At 39.3% G+C, this 17,258-nt stretch overlaps 1 protein-coding gene across 1 annotated transcript in view; it reads left to right on the top strand.

The window, feature by feature from the left end:
* Positions 1 to 17,258, top strand: part of LOC135537289 (unconventional myosin-XV-like) — a 151,510-nt gene that overhangs the window by 44,563 nt on the left and 89,689 nt on the right. Inside the window, 4 exon segments of the mRNA XM_064963481.1 lie at positions 2,728 to 2,825; positions 3,808 to 3,875; positions 4,547 to 4,667; positions 10,108 to 10,277. Of these exon segments, the coding sequence (XP_064819553.1) occupies positions 2,728 to 2,825; positions 3,808 to 3,875; positions 4,547 to 4,667; positions 10,108 to 10,277 (457 nt within the window).

Raw genomic sequence — 17,258 nt, 5'->3', positions numbered from 1 at the left:
CAAACACTACATGGCACTACACTACACTACACAACACGAACAATAACACTACACTACATTACACGAACACTACACTACACTGACACACTACACTACAATACACGACACTACACTCACACACTACACTACACTACACTAACACTACACGACACTACACGAACACTACACTACACTACACTAACACTACACTCACACACTGCACTACACTACACACACTACACTACACACACTTTACACACTACACAACACTACGCTAACACTACACTACACTGCACTATACACACTTTACACACTACACTACTACTACACTAACACGACACGACACTACACTACACTACACTAACACGACACTACACTACACTAACACTACACTACACTAACACTACACTAACACGACACTACACTAACACGACACGACACTACACTACACACACGACACTACACTACACACACTACACTACACTAATAACTGAAGGCTGCCTCTCCATGCCTCAATAAATACCAATAGAATAAACTATAAATGAATTCTAAAACTCACAGGCAGCCAGTGCTGAGACCTTAAGGCTTACGTTGCGATATCACTTTCCTAAGCATGTCTGTTCAATAGTACTGTGAACCATACAGCTGGGACTAGAGTAGTGTTCAATAGACTGTGATCCATACAGCTGGGACTAGAGTAGTGTTCAATGGTACTGAGAACCATACAGCTGGGACTAGAGTAGTGTTCAATAGACTGTGATCCATACAGCTGGGACTAGAGTAGTGTTCAATGGTACTGAGAACCATACAGCTGGGACTAGAGTAGTGTTCAATGGTACTGAGAACCACAGAGCTGGGACTAGAGTAGTGTTCAATGGTACTGAGAACCACAGAGCTGGGACTAGAGTAGTGTTCAATGGTACTGAGAACCACAGAGCTGGGACTAGAGTAGTGTTCAATGGTACTGAGAACCACAGAGCTGGGACTAGAGTAGTGTTCAATAGTACTGTCAACCATACAGCTGGGACTAGAGTAGTGTTCAATAGACTGTCAACCATAGAGCTGGGACTAGAGTAGTGTTCAATAGTACTGTCAACCATACAGCTGGGACTAGAGTAGTGTTCAATAGACTGTGAACCATACAGCTGGGACTAGAGTAGTGTTCAATAGTACAGTGAACCATACAGCTGGGACTAGAGTAGTGTTCAATAGTACAGTGAACCATACAGCTGGGACTAGAGTAGTGTTCAATAGTACTGTAAACCATACAGCTGGGACCAGTGAAGTGTTCAATAGTACAGTGAAACATACAGCTGGGACTAGAGTAGTGTTCAATAGTACTGTAAACCATACAGCTGGGACCAGTGAAGTGTTCAATAGTACAGTGAACCATACAGCTGGGACTAGAGTAGTGTTCAATAGTACTGTAAACCATACAGCTGGGACCAGTGAAGTGTTCAATAGTACAGTGAACCATACAGCTGGGACTAGAGTAGTGTTCAATAGACTGTGATCCATACAGCTGGGACTAGAGTAGTGTTCAATAGTACTGTCAACCATACAGCTGGGACTAGAGTAGTGTTCATTAGACTGTGATCCATACAGCTGGGACTAGAGTAGTGTTCATTAGACTGTGATCCATACAGCTGGGACTAGAGTAGTGTTCAATAGTACTGTGAAACATACATTTGTTTCCTTCTCTGTTAGCAGTGGCCTGCTCATTCTAACCCTGGTGTGTGTTAGCAGTGGCCTGCTCATTCTAACCCTGGTGTGTGTTAGCAGTAGCCTGCTCATTCTAACCCTGGTGTGTGTTAGCAGTAGCCTGTTGGGTCGAACCCTGGTGTGTGTTAGCAGTGGCCTGCTCATTCTAACCCTGGTGTGTGTTAGCAGTGGCCTGCTCATTCTAACCCTGGTGTGTGTTAGCAGTAGCCTGTTGGGTCTAACCCTGGTGTGTGTTAGCAGTGGCCTGCTCATTCTAACCCTGGTGTGTGTTAGCAGTGGCCTGCTCATTCTAACCCGGGTGTGTGTTAGCAGTAGCCTGTTGGGTCGAACCCTGGTGTGTGTTAGCTCATTCTAACCCGGGTGTGTGTTAGCAGTAGCCTCTTGGGTCTCACCCTGGTGTGTGTTAGCAGTAGCCTCTTGGGTCTAACCCTGGTGTGTGATAGCAGTAGCCTCTTGGGTCTAACCCTGGTGTGTGTTAGCAGTAGCCTCTTGGGTCTAACCCTGGTGTGTATTAGCAGTAGCCTGTTGGGTCTAACCCTGGTGTGTGTTAGCAGTGGCCTGCTCATTCTAACCCTGGTGTGTGTTAGCAGTAGCCTGCTCATTCTAACCCTGGTGTGTGTTAGCAGTAGCCTCTTGGGTCTAACCCTGGTGTGTGTTAGCAGTGGCCTGCTCATTCTAACCCTGGTGTGTGTTAGCAGTAGCCTGCTCATTCTAACCCTGGTGTGTGTTAGCAGTAGCCTCTTGGGTCTAACCCTGGTGTGTGTTAGCAGTAGCCTGCTCATTCTAACCCTGGTGTGTGTTAGCAGTAGCCTGTTGGGTCTAACCCTGGTGTGTGTTAGCAGTAGCCTCTTGGGTCTAACCCTGGTGTGTGTTAGCAGTAGCCTCTTGGGTCTAACCCTGGTGTGTGTTAGCAGTGGCCTCTTGGGTCTAACCCTGGTGTGTGTGTTAGCAGTAGCCTGTTGGGTCTAACCCTGGTGTGTGTTAGCTGTAACCTGTTGTGCCTAACCCTGGTGTGTGTATTAGCAGTAGCCTGTTGGGCAGTGGGTTTGGACCAGATGAAGGCCTTTCTAGACCCTCCATGCACACCACCAGCAGACACAGCTCTGGGGGGCTCTACGGACAAGGTACACACTATCTCTCTCTCCTCCTCCTCCTCATCTTCCTCTGCCTACTCTTCCTCACCTTCCTCATCCTCCTCCTCATCAACTTCCTCCTCTCTCTCTTCCTCCTCATCTTCCTCCTTCTCTTCCTCCTCCTCATCTTCCTCTGCCTACTATTCCTCATGCTCCTCCTCCTCATCTTCCTCCTCTCCCTCCTCATCTTCCTCATCTCCATCTTCCTCCTCACTTTTTTGGTTACTGCATGATTCCTTATGTGCTATTTCATAGTTTTGATGTCTTCACTATTATTCTACAATGTAGAAAATAGTCAAAATAAAGAAAACCCCTTGAATGAGTAGGTGTGTCCAAACTTTTGACTAGTACTGTGCACACTCCTTTGTTTTCATTGTCAAGTCTGACTACATATCAACTATCTCTCTTTCTCTCTGTCTCTCTCTCTGTCTCTCTGTCTCTGTCTCTCTGTCTCTCTCTGTCTCTCTCTGTCTCTGTCTCTGTCTCTCTGTCTCTGTCTCTCGCTCTCTCCCACTCTGTCTCTGTCTCTGTCTCTCTGTCTCTCTCTCTCAATTCAATTCAACTCAAGGAGCTTTATTGGCATGGGAAACATATTTTGCCAAAGAAAGTAAAGTAGATTACAAACAAATGTGAAATAAACAATAAAAATTAAGAGTAAACATTACACTCACAGAAGTTTCAAAATAATAAAGTCTCTGTCTCTCTCTGTATCTGTCTCTCTCTCTCTCTTCTCTTGATCACACAAATGCTTGTTTTATCTCTCTTGTATACACCCTCTCTCTCTCTCTCTTTCTCTCACTCTCTCTCTCTCTCTCTCTCTCTCTCTCTCTCTCTCTCTCTCTCTCTGTCTCTCTCTCTCTGTCTCTCTCTCTCTCTCTTTCACTCTCTCTCTCTCTGCCGTTCTCTTGTTCTCCTCTTGATCACATAAACACTTGTTTTTTCTCTCTTGTATACACCCTCTCTCCAGACTCAGAGCCCCAGAGAGGGATGGACCGTTACCTTGATAGCCTGTTCGACCATGTTCTCTCAGACAGCACTGGAGTAAGTAGTATACACACACACACACACACACACACACACACACACACACACACTGCAGCATTATCCATCTGATGGGACGTCCAGGACAGGAATTAGCATGTAAAAGATCTGTTGTACAGCTCTCTCCCCCTGTTACCGTAACTGTCACGGTGACCAGATCGCCACGGTGATATCCCGCCCCCGGCAACCGGAGATGGCCTTACGAGGAACTGACACTCATCAGATGGACCTAATTCATTAATGAGACTATGTCCTACATCACACACACACACACACACACACACACACACACACACACACACACACACACACACACACACACACACACACACACACACACACACACACACACACACACACACGGACACACACCACGGACACACACACAGTCACACCACGGACACAGACTCACACACACCACACACACGAACAGGCGCACACAGTCACACCACTTACACACACACACACTCACCACGGACACACACACTGACATATGGCCCAGTGGCTTAGATACATGAGAAGAGAAGTGATGGTGATTCCACAGTCAAACACTGACCTGATTACTGATGTATGTTAAACACACACACACACACGCGCGCACACATGGGTTAGCTATCATGGGTTACAATCTTAGTCTCTGTAACTTTCTCTCCCTTCGCCCTCTCTCTTAGGACCAGGAGCATCCATCTGGTCTCTCCAACAGGATGCAGGGGGGTGGGGGTGTCGGAGGGGGGAGATGGGACCCCCAGCCGGGCTCCAGCACCCCTTACTCCTCCCAGCCACCCCCCGGAGGTCAGTCAATCTCACATACACCTCTGGAGTATTAGCTTTTTGACTTTTATCATAGCCGTTAGCCTTTAGCCTATTATTTAGCAGTTATCTGTTCGTTGTAACCTAGCAGTTAGCTGTAACCTAGAGGTTAGCTTTAACTTAGCAGTTAGCTGTAACCTAGCCATTAGCCTTTAGCCTACTGTTTAGCAGTTAGCTGTTCATTGTAACCGAGTAGTTAGCTGTAACCTGGCGGTTAGTTTTAACTTAGCAGTTAGATGCAATCACTATCACTCTGCACACTGCCCTATCCCATCTGGACCATAGGAATACCTACGTAAGAATGATGTTCATCGACTATAGCTTAGCATTCAACACCATAGTACCCTTCAAGCTCATCACTAAGCTCAGGGGTCCTGGGACTGAACCTCATCCTATGCAACTGGGCCCTGGACTTCCTGATGGGCCGTCCCCAGGTGGTGAAGGTAGGAAACAACATCTCCATGATCCTCAACACAGGGACCCCACAAGGGTGTGTGCTCAGCCCCCTCCTGTACTCCCTGTTCACACATGACTACTTGGCTACACACATCTCCAACTCAATCCTCAAGGTTGCAGATGACACAATAGTGGTAGGCCTGATTACCAACCATGACGAGACAGCCTACAGGGGGCATGTGAGGGTCCTGGCGGGAGTGGTGGTGCCAGGAAAATAACCTTTTCCGTCAACAAAACAAAGGAGCTGATCGTGGACTTCAGCAAAGGGAGTCCAAGTTCCTCGGCGTCCTCAAATGGTCCATCCAGACTGACCGGGTGGTGAAGAAGGCGCAAAAGCACCCCTAAGAACCTCACAAACTTCTACAGATGCCATTGTGAGCATCCTGTCGGGCTGTATCACCACCTGGTACGGCAACTGCACCGTCCGCAACCATAGGGTTCTCCAGAGGGTGGTAAGGTCAGCCCAACGCATCACTGGGGGCACACTGCCTGCCCTCCAGGACATCTACAGCACCTGTCAAAGGAAGGCCAAGAAGATCATCAAGGACCACAACCACCCGAGCCACTGCCTGTTCACCCCATTGCCATCCAGAAGGTGAGGCCAGTACAGGTGCATCAAAGCAGGGACCAAGAGACTGAAAAACAGCTTCTATCTCAAGGCCATCAGACTGTTAAACAGCCACCACTAACACAGTGAGGCTGCTGCCAACACACTGACTCAACTCCAGCCACTTTAATAATGGGAATTGATCGGAATTGACATACAGACTCAAATCATTGTCCCTTTAACAAACGGATCACTAGTCACTTTAATAATGTTTACATATCCTGCATTGCTCAACTTATATGTATATACTGTATTTTATACCATCTATTGCATCTTAACTGTGCCGCTCAGTCATTGCTCATCCATATATTTATATGTATATATTCTCATTCCATTCCTTTACTTAGATTTGTGTGTATTGGGTAGTTGTTGGGGGATTGTTAGATATTACTTCTTAAAAATTTGCTGCACTGTCGGAACTAGAAGCACAAGCATTTCGCCTCACTCGCGATAACATCTGCTAACCATGTGTATGTGACCAATAGAATTTGATGTGATTTGATTTTGAGAGGATGGGAGGGATTACCTAAACTGGGTCTCTCTGAGTCAATATCTTTACATGGCCTTGAAATGTGAAGAGAGGATCCAGGATCCTAGATAATTTGGGTTGAGTCCATCATCCCTGTATAGCATACAATGGTTCTTCCTTTAAAAATGTTGTTGTTAATTGTCAAACATTGTTGCCATTAATTCTAGTTAGTGTTAGTTTGACCACCAGAGGGCATCTTTGAGAAGCATTTGACTATTTTTAATAGTGGCTGTACTAGAGAATTTAAAACCAATTTTTTTTAAAGAACATAGTATATGGGATTGATTTTAAGAAATGTTTCCTAATTAATTAGATAATTTTTATGGAGTTTCAATTCCAAGAAAAACTAGAAAAATTTAGAAAAAAAACTAAACCCTCAGGAAAATATGGCGCTGTACAACATGACCGGGTGGGAGTAGGCTACAAAAAGCAAAATAATCCTAACATTTCCACACCCTAATTGTAGTCTAACCAAACGGAGATTCAGTGAAAATAAAAAAATCTCATTGATTGATCAAGACCAGTCTCCATGGATGTCTCAGAGCAGAGCAAAACGGTGTTGAAATAGTTGACCACATGTCATTCAGTGTTATTTATTCCCATAGTAATGTGTTATGGACGGGGCGGCAGCCTAGTTGACCACATGTAATTCAGTGTTATTTATTCCCATAGTAATTTGTTATGGGCGGGGCGGCAGACTAGTTGACCACATGTCATTCAGTGTTATTTATTCCATAGTAATTTGTTATGGACGGCGGCAGCCTAGTTGACCACATGTCATTGTGTTATTTATTCCAATAGTAATGTGTTCTGGATGGGATGTCATTCAGTGTTATTTATTCCCATAGTAATGTGTTATGGATGGGATGTCATTCAGTGTTATTTATTCCCATAGTAATTTGTTATGGATGTCATTCAGTGTTATTTATTCCCATAGTAATGTGTTATGGATGTGATGTCATTCAGTGTTATTTATTCCCATAGTAATGTGTTATGGACATCATTTAGTGTTATTTATTCCCTTAGTAATTTGTTATGGATGTGATGTCATTCAGTGTTATTTATTCCCATAGTAATGTGTTATGGACGTCATTTAGTGTTATTTATTCCCATAGTAATGTGTTATGGATGTGATTCAGTGTTATTTATTCCCATAGTAATTTGTTATGGACGGGGCGGCCTAGTTGACCACATGTCATTCAGTGTTATTTATTCCCATAGTAATGTGTTATGGACGGGATGTCATTCAGTGTTGTTTATTCCCATAGTAATTTGTTATGGATGTCATTCAGTGTTATTTATTCCCATAGTAATTTGTTATGGGCGGGGCGGCAGACTAGTTGACCACATGTCATTCAGTGTTATGTATTCCATAGTAATTTGTTATGGACGGCGGCAGCCTAGTTGACCACATGTCATTGTGTTATTTATTCCAATAGTAATGTGTTCTGGATGGGATGTCATTCAGTGTTATTTATTCCCATAGTAATGTGTTATGGATGGGATATCATTCAGTGTTATTTATTACCATAGTAATTTGTTATGGATGGGATGTCATTCAGTGTTATTTATTCCCATAGTAATGTGTTATGGACGTCATTTAGTGTTATTTATTCCCTTAGTAATTTGTCCTTGACGGGGCAGCCTAGTTGACCACATGTCATTCAGTGTTATTTATTCCCATAGTAATGTGTTATGGATGTCATTCAGTGTTATTTATTCCCATAGTAATGTGTTATGGACGTCATTTAGTGTTATTTATTCCCTTAGTAATTTGTTATGGACGGGGCAGCCTAGTTGACCACATGTCATTCAGTGTTATTTATTCCCATCGTAATTTGTTATGGACGGGGCGGCAGCCTCGTTGTTAGTAGTAATTCTTAATGGATCCATAATGAAAAAACATCTGTGTTACAAATATAACGTAGGTTAATAATAAATTCCTGTTTTTGTAGGGGTTGATGCATTTTTGGGCAAATCTGGTTTATGCATTTGGTGGACTCTGTAAGATGGACTCACTGATGGTTGAACATGATGAGCGATCGACAACGGCATTCAACAGCGCTCTAATCACAGTCAGATGTCATGCATAGGTGTAATAGGTGGCAGGGAAGTCAGGCACAGGAGAGTCAATTCATTCATTCAACAGCTCTAATCACAGTTAGAAGACAGTTGAAGAAATTTGAGTGGACTTATGGAAAGGCTCGTTTAGATATGATATATTATATACATTACATACATTATACACTATTATTTGTAAAACATTTTCTAGAACATTAATCATGTGTGTTCTCTTGTTTTGTATTTCATTGATTTATTGAGTCCCCATGCTGGTCTCAGAGCCAAACGGTGCTGAAATCGTCAACCACATGTCATTCTGTGATATTTATTCCCATTGTAATTAGTTATGGATCTATAGCGAAATTGTCACGCCCTGGTCTATATTTATTATGTTATCTTCATGTATTGGGTCAGGCCAGGGTGTGACATGGGTTTATTTGTAGTGTGTTTCGTCTTGGGGTTGTGTGGGGTGTATAGATTAGTCTATGGCTGCCTGAGGCGGTTCTCAATCAGAGTCAGGTGATTATCGTTGTCTCTGATTGGGAACCATATTTAGGTAGCCTGGGTTTCACTGTGTGTTTGTGGGTGATTGTTCCTGTCTCTGTGTTTGTTGCACCAGTCAGGGCTGTTTCGGTTTTCAACGTTTGTTGTTTTGTATTGTTCGTGTTGTTCTTAATTAAAGATGTATCGAACGAACCACGTTGCATTTTGGTCCGATCCTTGTTCCACCTCTTCGTCAGAGGAGGAGTTGGAGGAAAGCCGTTACAGAAATAAACATGCATTAAAATTATAATGCAGGGTTAATAATAATTTAATATATTTGTATGGGTTGATGCAGAATTCACAGACTGTACTGTTGGAGCTAGGAACACAAGCATTTAGTTAGATATTACTGCACTGTTGGAGCTAGGAACACAAGCATTTAGTTAGATACTACTGCACTGTTGGAGCTAGAAACACAAGCATTTAGTTAGATACTACTGCACTGTTGGAGCTAGGAACACAAGCATTTAGTTAGATATTATTGTACTGTTGGAGCTAGAAACACAAGCATTTAGTTAGGTATTACTGTACTGTTGGAGCTAGAAATACAAGCATTTAGTTAGGTATTACTGTACTGTTGGAGCTTGAAACACAAGCATTTAGTTAGGTATTACTGTACTGTTGGAGCAAGAAACACAAGCATTTAGCTAGGTATTACTGCATAGTTGGAGTTAGGAACATAAGCATTTCGCTACACCTGTGATAACACCTGCGAAATATGTGGACGCGACCAAGAACATTTAATTTGATTTACAAACTAAGTGTGTTTAGTGAGTCAGCCAGAACAGAGGCAGTAGGGATGACCAGGGATGTTCTCTTTATAAGTGTGTGAATTGGACCATGTTCCTGTCCTAATAAGCATTCAAATTGTAACGAGTCCTTTTGCGAAAATTTATGGAGTAATATAGAACTGTAGTGGAGTAGAAATTGTCAAAAAATATGAATAGCACAGACACCCGATATAGACTGACTGACTGAGTGATGGCATTGACTAGTTTAGCGTTCGAAATGTATCTTTTGGGAGAAAATGTACGGAAAATGTACGGAGAAAAAGTACGGTATTGTAATGAGGTAAGAGTGATAAGAGTGAAAGTAATCAAAAATATCAATAGTAAAGTACAGAGAACATAAAAACTGTGATATTTAAAGTAGTACCTTAAAAGCATTTTCCATGAAGTACTTCCCACCACTGCATTCAGCAGCGTTGTTTCGTGTGTTTCCTTCAGCGGTGAGAGTTTTGCCGATGTTGCCGGTGGTCCCGGTGGTCCCGGTGGTCCCGGTGGTCCCGGAGGTCCCGGTGGTCCCGGTGGTCCCGGTGGCTTCTGTAGTAGATCAACAGCATGCTGTCATGGCCCAGCAGCAACACGCCATCATGAACCAACAGGCCATCATTATGGTAGGTTACGTCTAACTTATTAACCATCATTATGGTACTGTAGGTTACGTCTAACTTATTAACCATCATTATGGTAGGTTACGTCTAACTTATTAACCATCATTATGGTACTGTAGGTTACGTCTAACTTATTAACCATCATTATGGTAGGTTACGTCTAACTTATTAACCATCATTATGGTAGGTTACGTCTAACTTATTAACCATCATTATGGTACTGTAGGTTACGTCTAACTTAATAACCATCATTATGGTAGGTTACATCTAACTTATTAACCATCATTATGGTGCTGTAGGTTACGTCTAACTTATTACCATCATTATGGTACAGTAGGTTACGTCTAACTTATTAACCATCATTATGGTAGGTTACGTCTAACTTATTAACCATCATTATGGTAGGTTACGTCTAACTTATTAACCATCATTATGGTACTGTAGGTTACATCTAACTTATTAACCATCATTATGGTACTGTAGGTTACGTCTCTAACTTATTAACCATCATTATGGTACTGTAGGTTACGTCTAACTTATTACCATCATTATGGTACAGTAGGTTACGTCTAACTTATTAACCATCATTATGGTAGGTTACGTCTAACTTATTAACCATCATTATGGTAGGTTACGTCTAACTTATTAACCATCATTATGGTACTGTAGGTTACGTCTAACATATTAACCATCATTATGGTACTGTAGGTTACGTCTAACTTATTAACCATCATTATGGTACTGTAGGTTACGTCTAACTTATTAACCATCATTATGGTAGGTTACGTCTAACTTATTAACCATCATTATGGTAGGTTACGTCTAACTTATTAACCATCATTGTGGTAGGTTACGTCTAACTTATTAACCATCATTATGGTACTGTAGGTTACGCCTAACTTATTAACCATCATTATGGTACTGTAGGTTACGTCTAACTTATTAACCATCATTATGGTACAGTAGGTTACGTCTAACTTAATAACCATCATTATGGTACTGTAGGTTACGTCTAACTTATTAACCATCATTATGGTACTGTAGGTTACGTCTAACTTATTAACCATCATTATGGTACTGTAGGTTACGTCTAACTTATTACCATCATTATGGTACAGTAGGTTACGTCTAACTTATTAACCATCATTATGGTACTGTAGGTTACGTCTAACTTATTAACCATCATTATGGTGCTGTAGGTTACGTCTAACTTATTAACCATCATTGTGGTAGGTTACGTCTAACTTATTAACCATCATTATGGTAGGTTACGTCTAACTTATTAACCATCATTATGGTAGGTTACGTCTAACTTATTAACCATCATTATGGTAGGTTACGTCTAACTTATTGACCATCATTATGGTAGGTTACGTCTAACTTATTAACCATCATTATGGTAGGTTACGTCTAACTTATTAACCATCATTATGGTAGGTTACGTCTAACTTATTAACCATCATTATGGTAGGTTACGTCTAACATATTAGCCATCATTATGGTAGGTTACGTCTAACTTATTAACCATCATTATGGTAGGTTACGTCTAACTTATTAACCATCATTATGGTACTGTAGGTTACGTCTAACTTATTAACCATCATTATGGTACAGTAGGTTACGTCTAACTTATTAACCATCATTATGGTAGGTTACGTCTAACTTATTAACCATCATTGTGGTAGGTTACGTCTAACTTATTAACCATCATTATGGTACTGTAGGTTACGTCTAACTTATTAACCATCATTATGGTACTGTAGGTTACGTCTAACTTAATAACCATCATTATGGTACTGTAGGTTACGTCTAACTTAATAACCATCATTATGGTACTGTAGGTTACGTCTAACTTAATAACCATCATTATGGTTCTGTAGGTTACGTCTAACTTATTAACCATCATTATGGTAGGTTACGGCTAACTTATTAACCATCATTATGGTAGGTTACGTCTAACTTATTAACCATCATTATGGTACTGTAGGTTACGTCTAACTTATTAACCATCATTATGGTACTGTAGGTTACGTCTAACTTATTAACCATCATTATGGTACTGTAGGTTACGTCTAACTTATTAACCATCATTATGGTACTGTAGGTTACGTCTAACTTATTAACCATCATTATGGTAGGTTACGTCTAACTTATTAACCATCATTATGGTACTGTAGGTTACATCTAACTTATTAACCATCATTATGGTAGGTTACGTCTAACTTATTAACCATCATTATGGTAGGTTACGTCTAACTTATTAACCATCATTATGGTACTGTAGGTTACGTCTAACTTATTAACCATCATTATGGTACTGTAGGTTACGTCTAACTTATTACCATCATTATGGTACAGTAGGTTACGTCTAACTTATTAACCATCATTATGGTACTGTAGGTTACGTCTAACTTATTAACCATCATTATGGTGCTGTAGGTTACGTCTAACTTATTAACCATCATTGTGGTAGGTTACGTCTAACTTATTAACCATCATTATGGTAGGTTACGTCTAACTTATTAACCATCATTATGGTAGGTTACGTCTAACTTATTAACCATCATTATGGTAGGTTACGTCTAACTTATTGACCATCATTATGGTAGGTTACGTCTAACTTATTAACCATCATTATGGTAGGTTACGTCTAACTTATTAACCATCATTATGGTAGGTTACGTCTAACTTATTAACCATCATTATGGTAGGTTACGCCTAACATATTAGCCATCATTATGGTAGGTTACGTCTAACTTATTAACCATCATTATGGTAGGTTACGTCTAACTTATTAACCATCATTATGGTACTGTAGGTTACGTCTAACTTATTAACCATCATTATGGTACAGTAGGTTACGTCTAACTTATTAACCATCATTATGGTAGGTTACGTCTAACTTATTAACCATCATTGTGGTAGGTTACGTCTAACTTATTAACCATCATTATGGTACTGTAGGTTACGTCTAACTTATTAACCATCATTATGGTACTGTAGGTTACGTCTAACTTAATAACCATCATTATGGTACTGTAGGTTACGTCTAACTTAATAACCATCATTATGGTACTGTAGGTTACGTCTAACTTAATAACCATCATTATGGTTCTGTAGGTTACGTCTAACTTATTAACCATCATTATGGTAGGTTACGGCTAACTTATTAACCATCATTATGGTAGGTTACGTCTAACTTATTAACCATCATTATGGTACTGTAGGTTACGTCTAACTTATTAACCATCATTATGGTACTGTAGGTTACGTCTAACTTATTAACCATCATTATGGTACTGTAGGTTACGTCTAACTTATTAACCATCATTATGGTACTGTAGGTTACGTCTAACTTATTAACCATCATTATGGTAGGTTACGTCTAACTTATTAACCATCATTATGGTACTGTAGGTTACATCTAACTTATTAACCATCATTATGGTAGGTTACGTCTAACTTATTAACCATCATTATGGTAGGTTACGTCTAACTTATTAACCATCATTATGGTACTGTAGGTTACGTCTAACTTATTGACCATCATTATGGTACTGTAGGTTACGTCTAACTTATTAACCATCATTATGGTACTGTAGGTTACGCCTAACTTATTAACCATCATTATGGTAGGTTACGTCTAACTTATTAACCATCATTATGGTAGGTTACGTCTAACTTATTAACCATCATTATGGTACTGTAGGTTACGTCTAACTTAATAACCATCATTATGGTAGGTTACATCTAACTTATTAACCATCATTATGGTGCTGTAGGTTACGTCTAACTTATTACCATCATTATGGTACAGTAGGTTACGTCTAACTTATTAACCATCATTATGGTAGGTTACGTCTAACTTATTAACCATCATTATGGTAGGTTACGTCTAACTTATTAACCATCATTATGGTACTGTAGGTTACATCTAACTTATTAACCATCATTATGGTACTGTAGGTTACGTCTAACTTATTAACCATCATTATGGTACTGTAGGTTACGTCTAACTTATTACCATCATTATGGTACAGTAGGTTACGTCTAACTTATTAACCATCATTATGGTAGGTTACGCCTAACTTATTAACCATCATTATGGTAGGTTACGTCTAACTTATTAACCATCATTATGGTACTGTAGGTTACGTCTAACATATTAACCATCATTATGGTACTGTAGGTTACGTCTAACTTATTAACCATCATTATGGTACTGTAGGTTACGTCTAACTTATTAACCATCATTATGGTAGGTTACGTCTAACTTATTAACCATCATTATGGTAGGTTACGTCTAACTTATTAACCATCATTGTGGTAGGTTACGTCTAACTTATTAACCATCATTATGGTACTGTAGGTTACGTCTAACTTATTAACCATCATTATGGTACTGTAGGTTACGTCTAACTTATTAACCATCATTATGGTACAGTAGGTTACGTCTAACTTAATAACCATCATTATGGTACTGTAGGTTACGTCTAACTTATTAACCATCATTATGGTACTGTAGGTTACGTCTAACTTATTAACCATCATTATGGTACTGTAGGTTACGTCTAACTTATTACCATCATTATGGTACAGTAGGTTACGTCTAACTTATTAACCATCATTATGGTACTGTAGGTTACGTCTAACTTAATAACCATCATTATGGTACTGTAGGTTACGTCTAACTTATTAACCATCATTGTGGTACTGTAGGTTACGTCTAACTTATTAACCATCATTATGGTACTGTAGGTTACGTCTAACTTATTAACCATCATTATGGTGCTGTAGGTTACGTCTAACTTATTAACCATCATTATGGTACTGTAGGTTACGTCTAACTTATTAACCATCATTATGGTGCTGTAGGTTACGTCTAACTTATTAACCATCATTGTGGTAGGTTACGTCTAACTTATTAACCATCATTATGGTAGGTTACGTCTAACTTATTAACCATCATTATGGTAGGTTACGTCTAACTTATTAACCATCATTATGGTAGGTTACGTCTAACTTATTGACCATCATTATGGTAGGTTACGTCTAACTTATTAACCATCATTATGGTAGGTTACGTCTAACTTATTAACCATCATTATGGTAGGTTACGTCTAACTTATTAACCATCATTATGGTAGGTTACGTCTAACATATTAGCCATCATTATGGTAGGTTACGTCTAACTTATTAACCATCATTATGGTAGGTTACGTCTAACTTATTAACCATCATTATGGTACTGTAGGTTACGTCTAACTTATTAACCATCATTATGGTAGGTTACGCCTAACTTATTAACCATCATTATGGTAGGTTACGTCTAACTTATTAACCATCATTGTGGTAGGTTACGTCTAACTTATTAACCATCATTATGGTACTGTAGGTTACGTCTAACTTATTAACCATCATTATGGTACTGTAGGTTACGTCTAACTTAATAACCATCATTATGGTACTTTAGGTTACGTCTAACTTAATAACCATCATTATGGTACTGTAGGTTACGTCTAACATAATAACCATCATTATGGTTCTGTAGGTTACGTCTAACTTATTAACCATAATTATGGTAGGTTACGGCTAACTTATTAACCATCATTATGGTAGGTTACGTCTAACTTATTAACCATCATTATGGTACTGTAGGTTACGTCTAACTTATTAACCATCATTATGGTACTGTAGGTTACGTCTAACTTATTAACCATCATTATGGTACTGTAGGTTACGTCTAACTTATTAACCATCATTATGGTACTGTAGGTTACGTCTAACTTATTAACCATCATTATGGTAGGTTACGTCTAACTTATTAACCATCATTATGGTACTGTAGGTTACATCTAACTTATTAACCATCATTATGGTAGGTTACGTCTAACTTATTAACCATCATTATGGTAGGTTACGTCTAACTTATTAACCATCATTATGGTACTGTAGGTTACGTCTAACTTATTGACCATCATTATGGTACTGTAGGTTACGTCTAACTTATTAACCATCATTATGGTACTGTAGGTTACGTCTAACTTATTAACCATCATTATGGTAGGTTACGTCTAACTTATTAACCATCATTATGGTAGGTTACGTCTAACTTATTAACCATCATTATGGTACTGTAGGTTACGTCTAACTTAATAACCATCATTATGGTAGGTTACATCTAACTTATTAACCATCATTATGGTGCTGTAGGTTACGTCTAACTTATTACCATCATTATGGTACAGTAGGTTACGTCTAACTTATTAACCATCATTATGGTAGGTTACGTCTAACTTATTAACCATCATTATGGTAGGTTACGTCTAACTTATTAACCATCATTATGGTACTGTAGGTTACATCTAACTTATTAACCATCATTATGGTACTGTAGGTTACGTCTAACTTATTAACCATCATTATGGTACTGTAGGTTACGTCTAACTTATTACCATCATTATGGTACAGTAGGTTACGTCTAACTTATTAACCATCATTATGGTAGGTTACGTCTAACTTATTAACCATCATTATGGTAGGTTACGTCTAACTTATTAACCATCATTATGGTACTGTAGGTTACGTCTAACATATTAACCATCATTATGGTACTGTAGGTTACGTCTAACTTATTAACCATCATTATGGTACTGTAGGTTACGTCTAACTTATTAACCATCATTATGGTAGGTTACGTCTAACTTATTAACCATCATTATGGTAGGTTACGTCTAACTTATTAACCATCATTGTGGTAGGTTACGTCTAACTTATTAACCATCATTATGGTACTGTAGGTTACGTCTAACTTATTAACCATCATTATGGTACTGTAGGTTACGTCTAACTTATTACCATCATTATGGTACAGTAGGTTACGTCTAACTTATTAACCATCATTATGGTAGGTTACGTCTAACTTATTAACCATCATTATGGTAGGTTACGTCTAACTTATTAACCATCATTATGGTACTGTAG

The sequence above is a fragment of the Oncorhynchus masou genome, unplaced genomic scaffold, assembly GCF_036934945.1.
Source record: "Oncorhynchus masou masou isolate Uvic2021 unplaced genomic scaffold, UVic_Omas_1.1 unplaced_scaffold_744, whole genome shotgun sequence".
Classification (NCBI taxonomy): Eukaryota; Metazoa; Chordata; class Actinopteri; order Salmoniformes; family Salmonidae; genus Oncorhynchus; species Oncorhynchus masou.
This window is presented reverse-complemented; position numbering and strand designations above follow the sequence as displayed.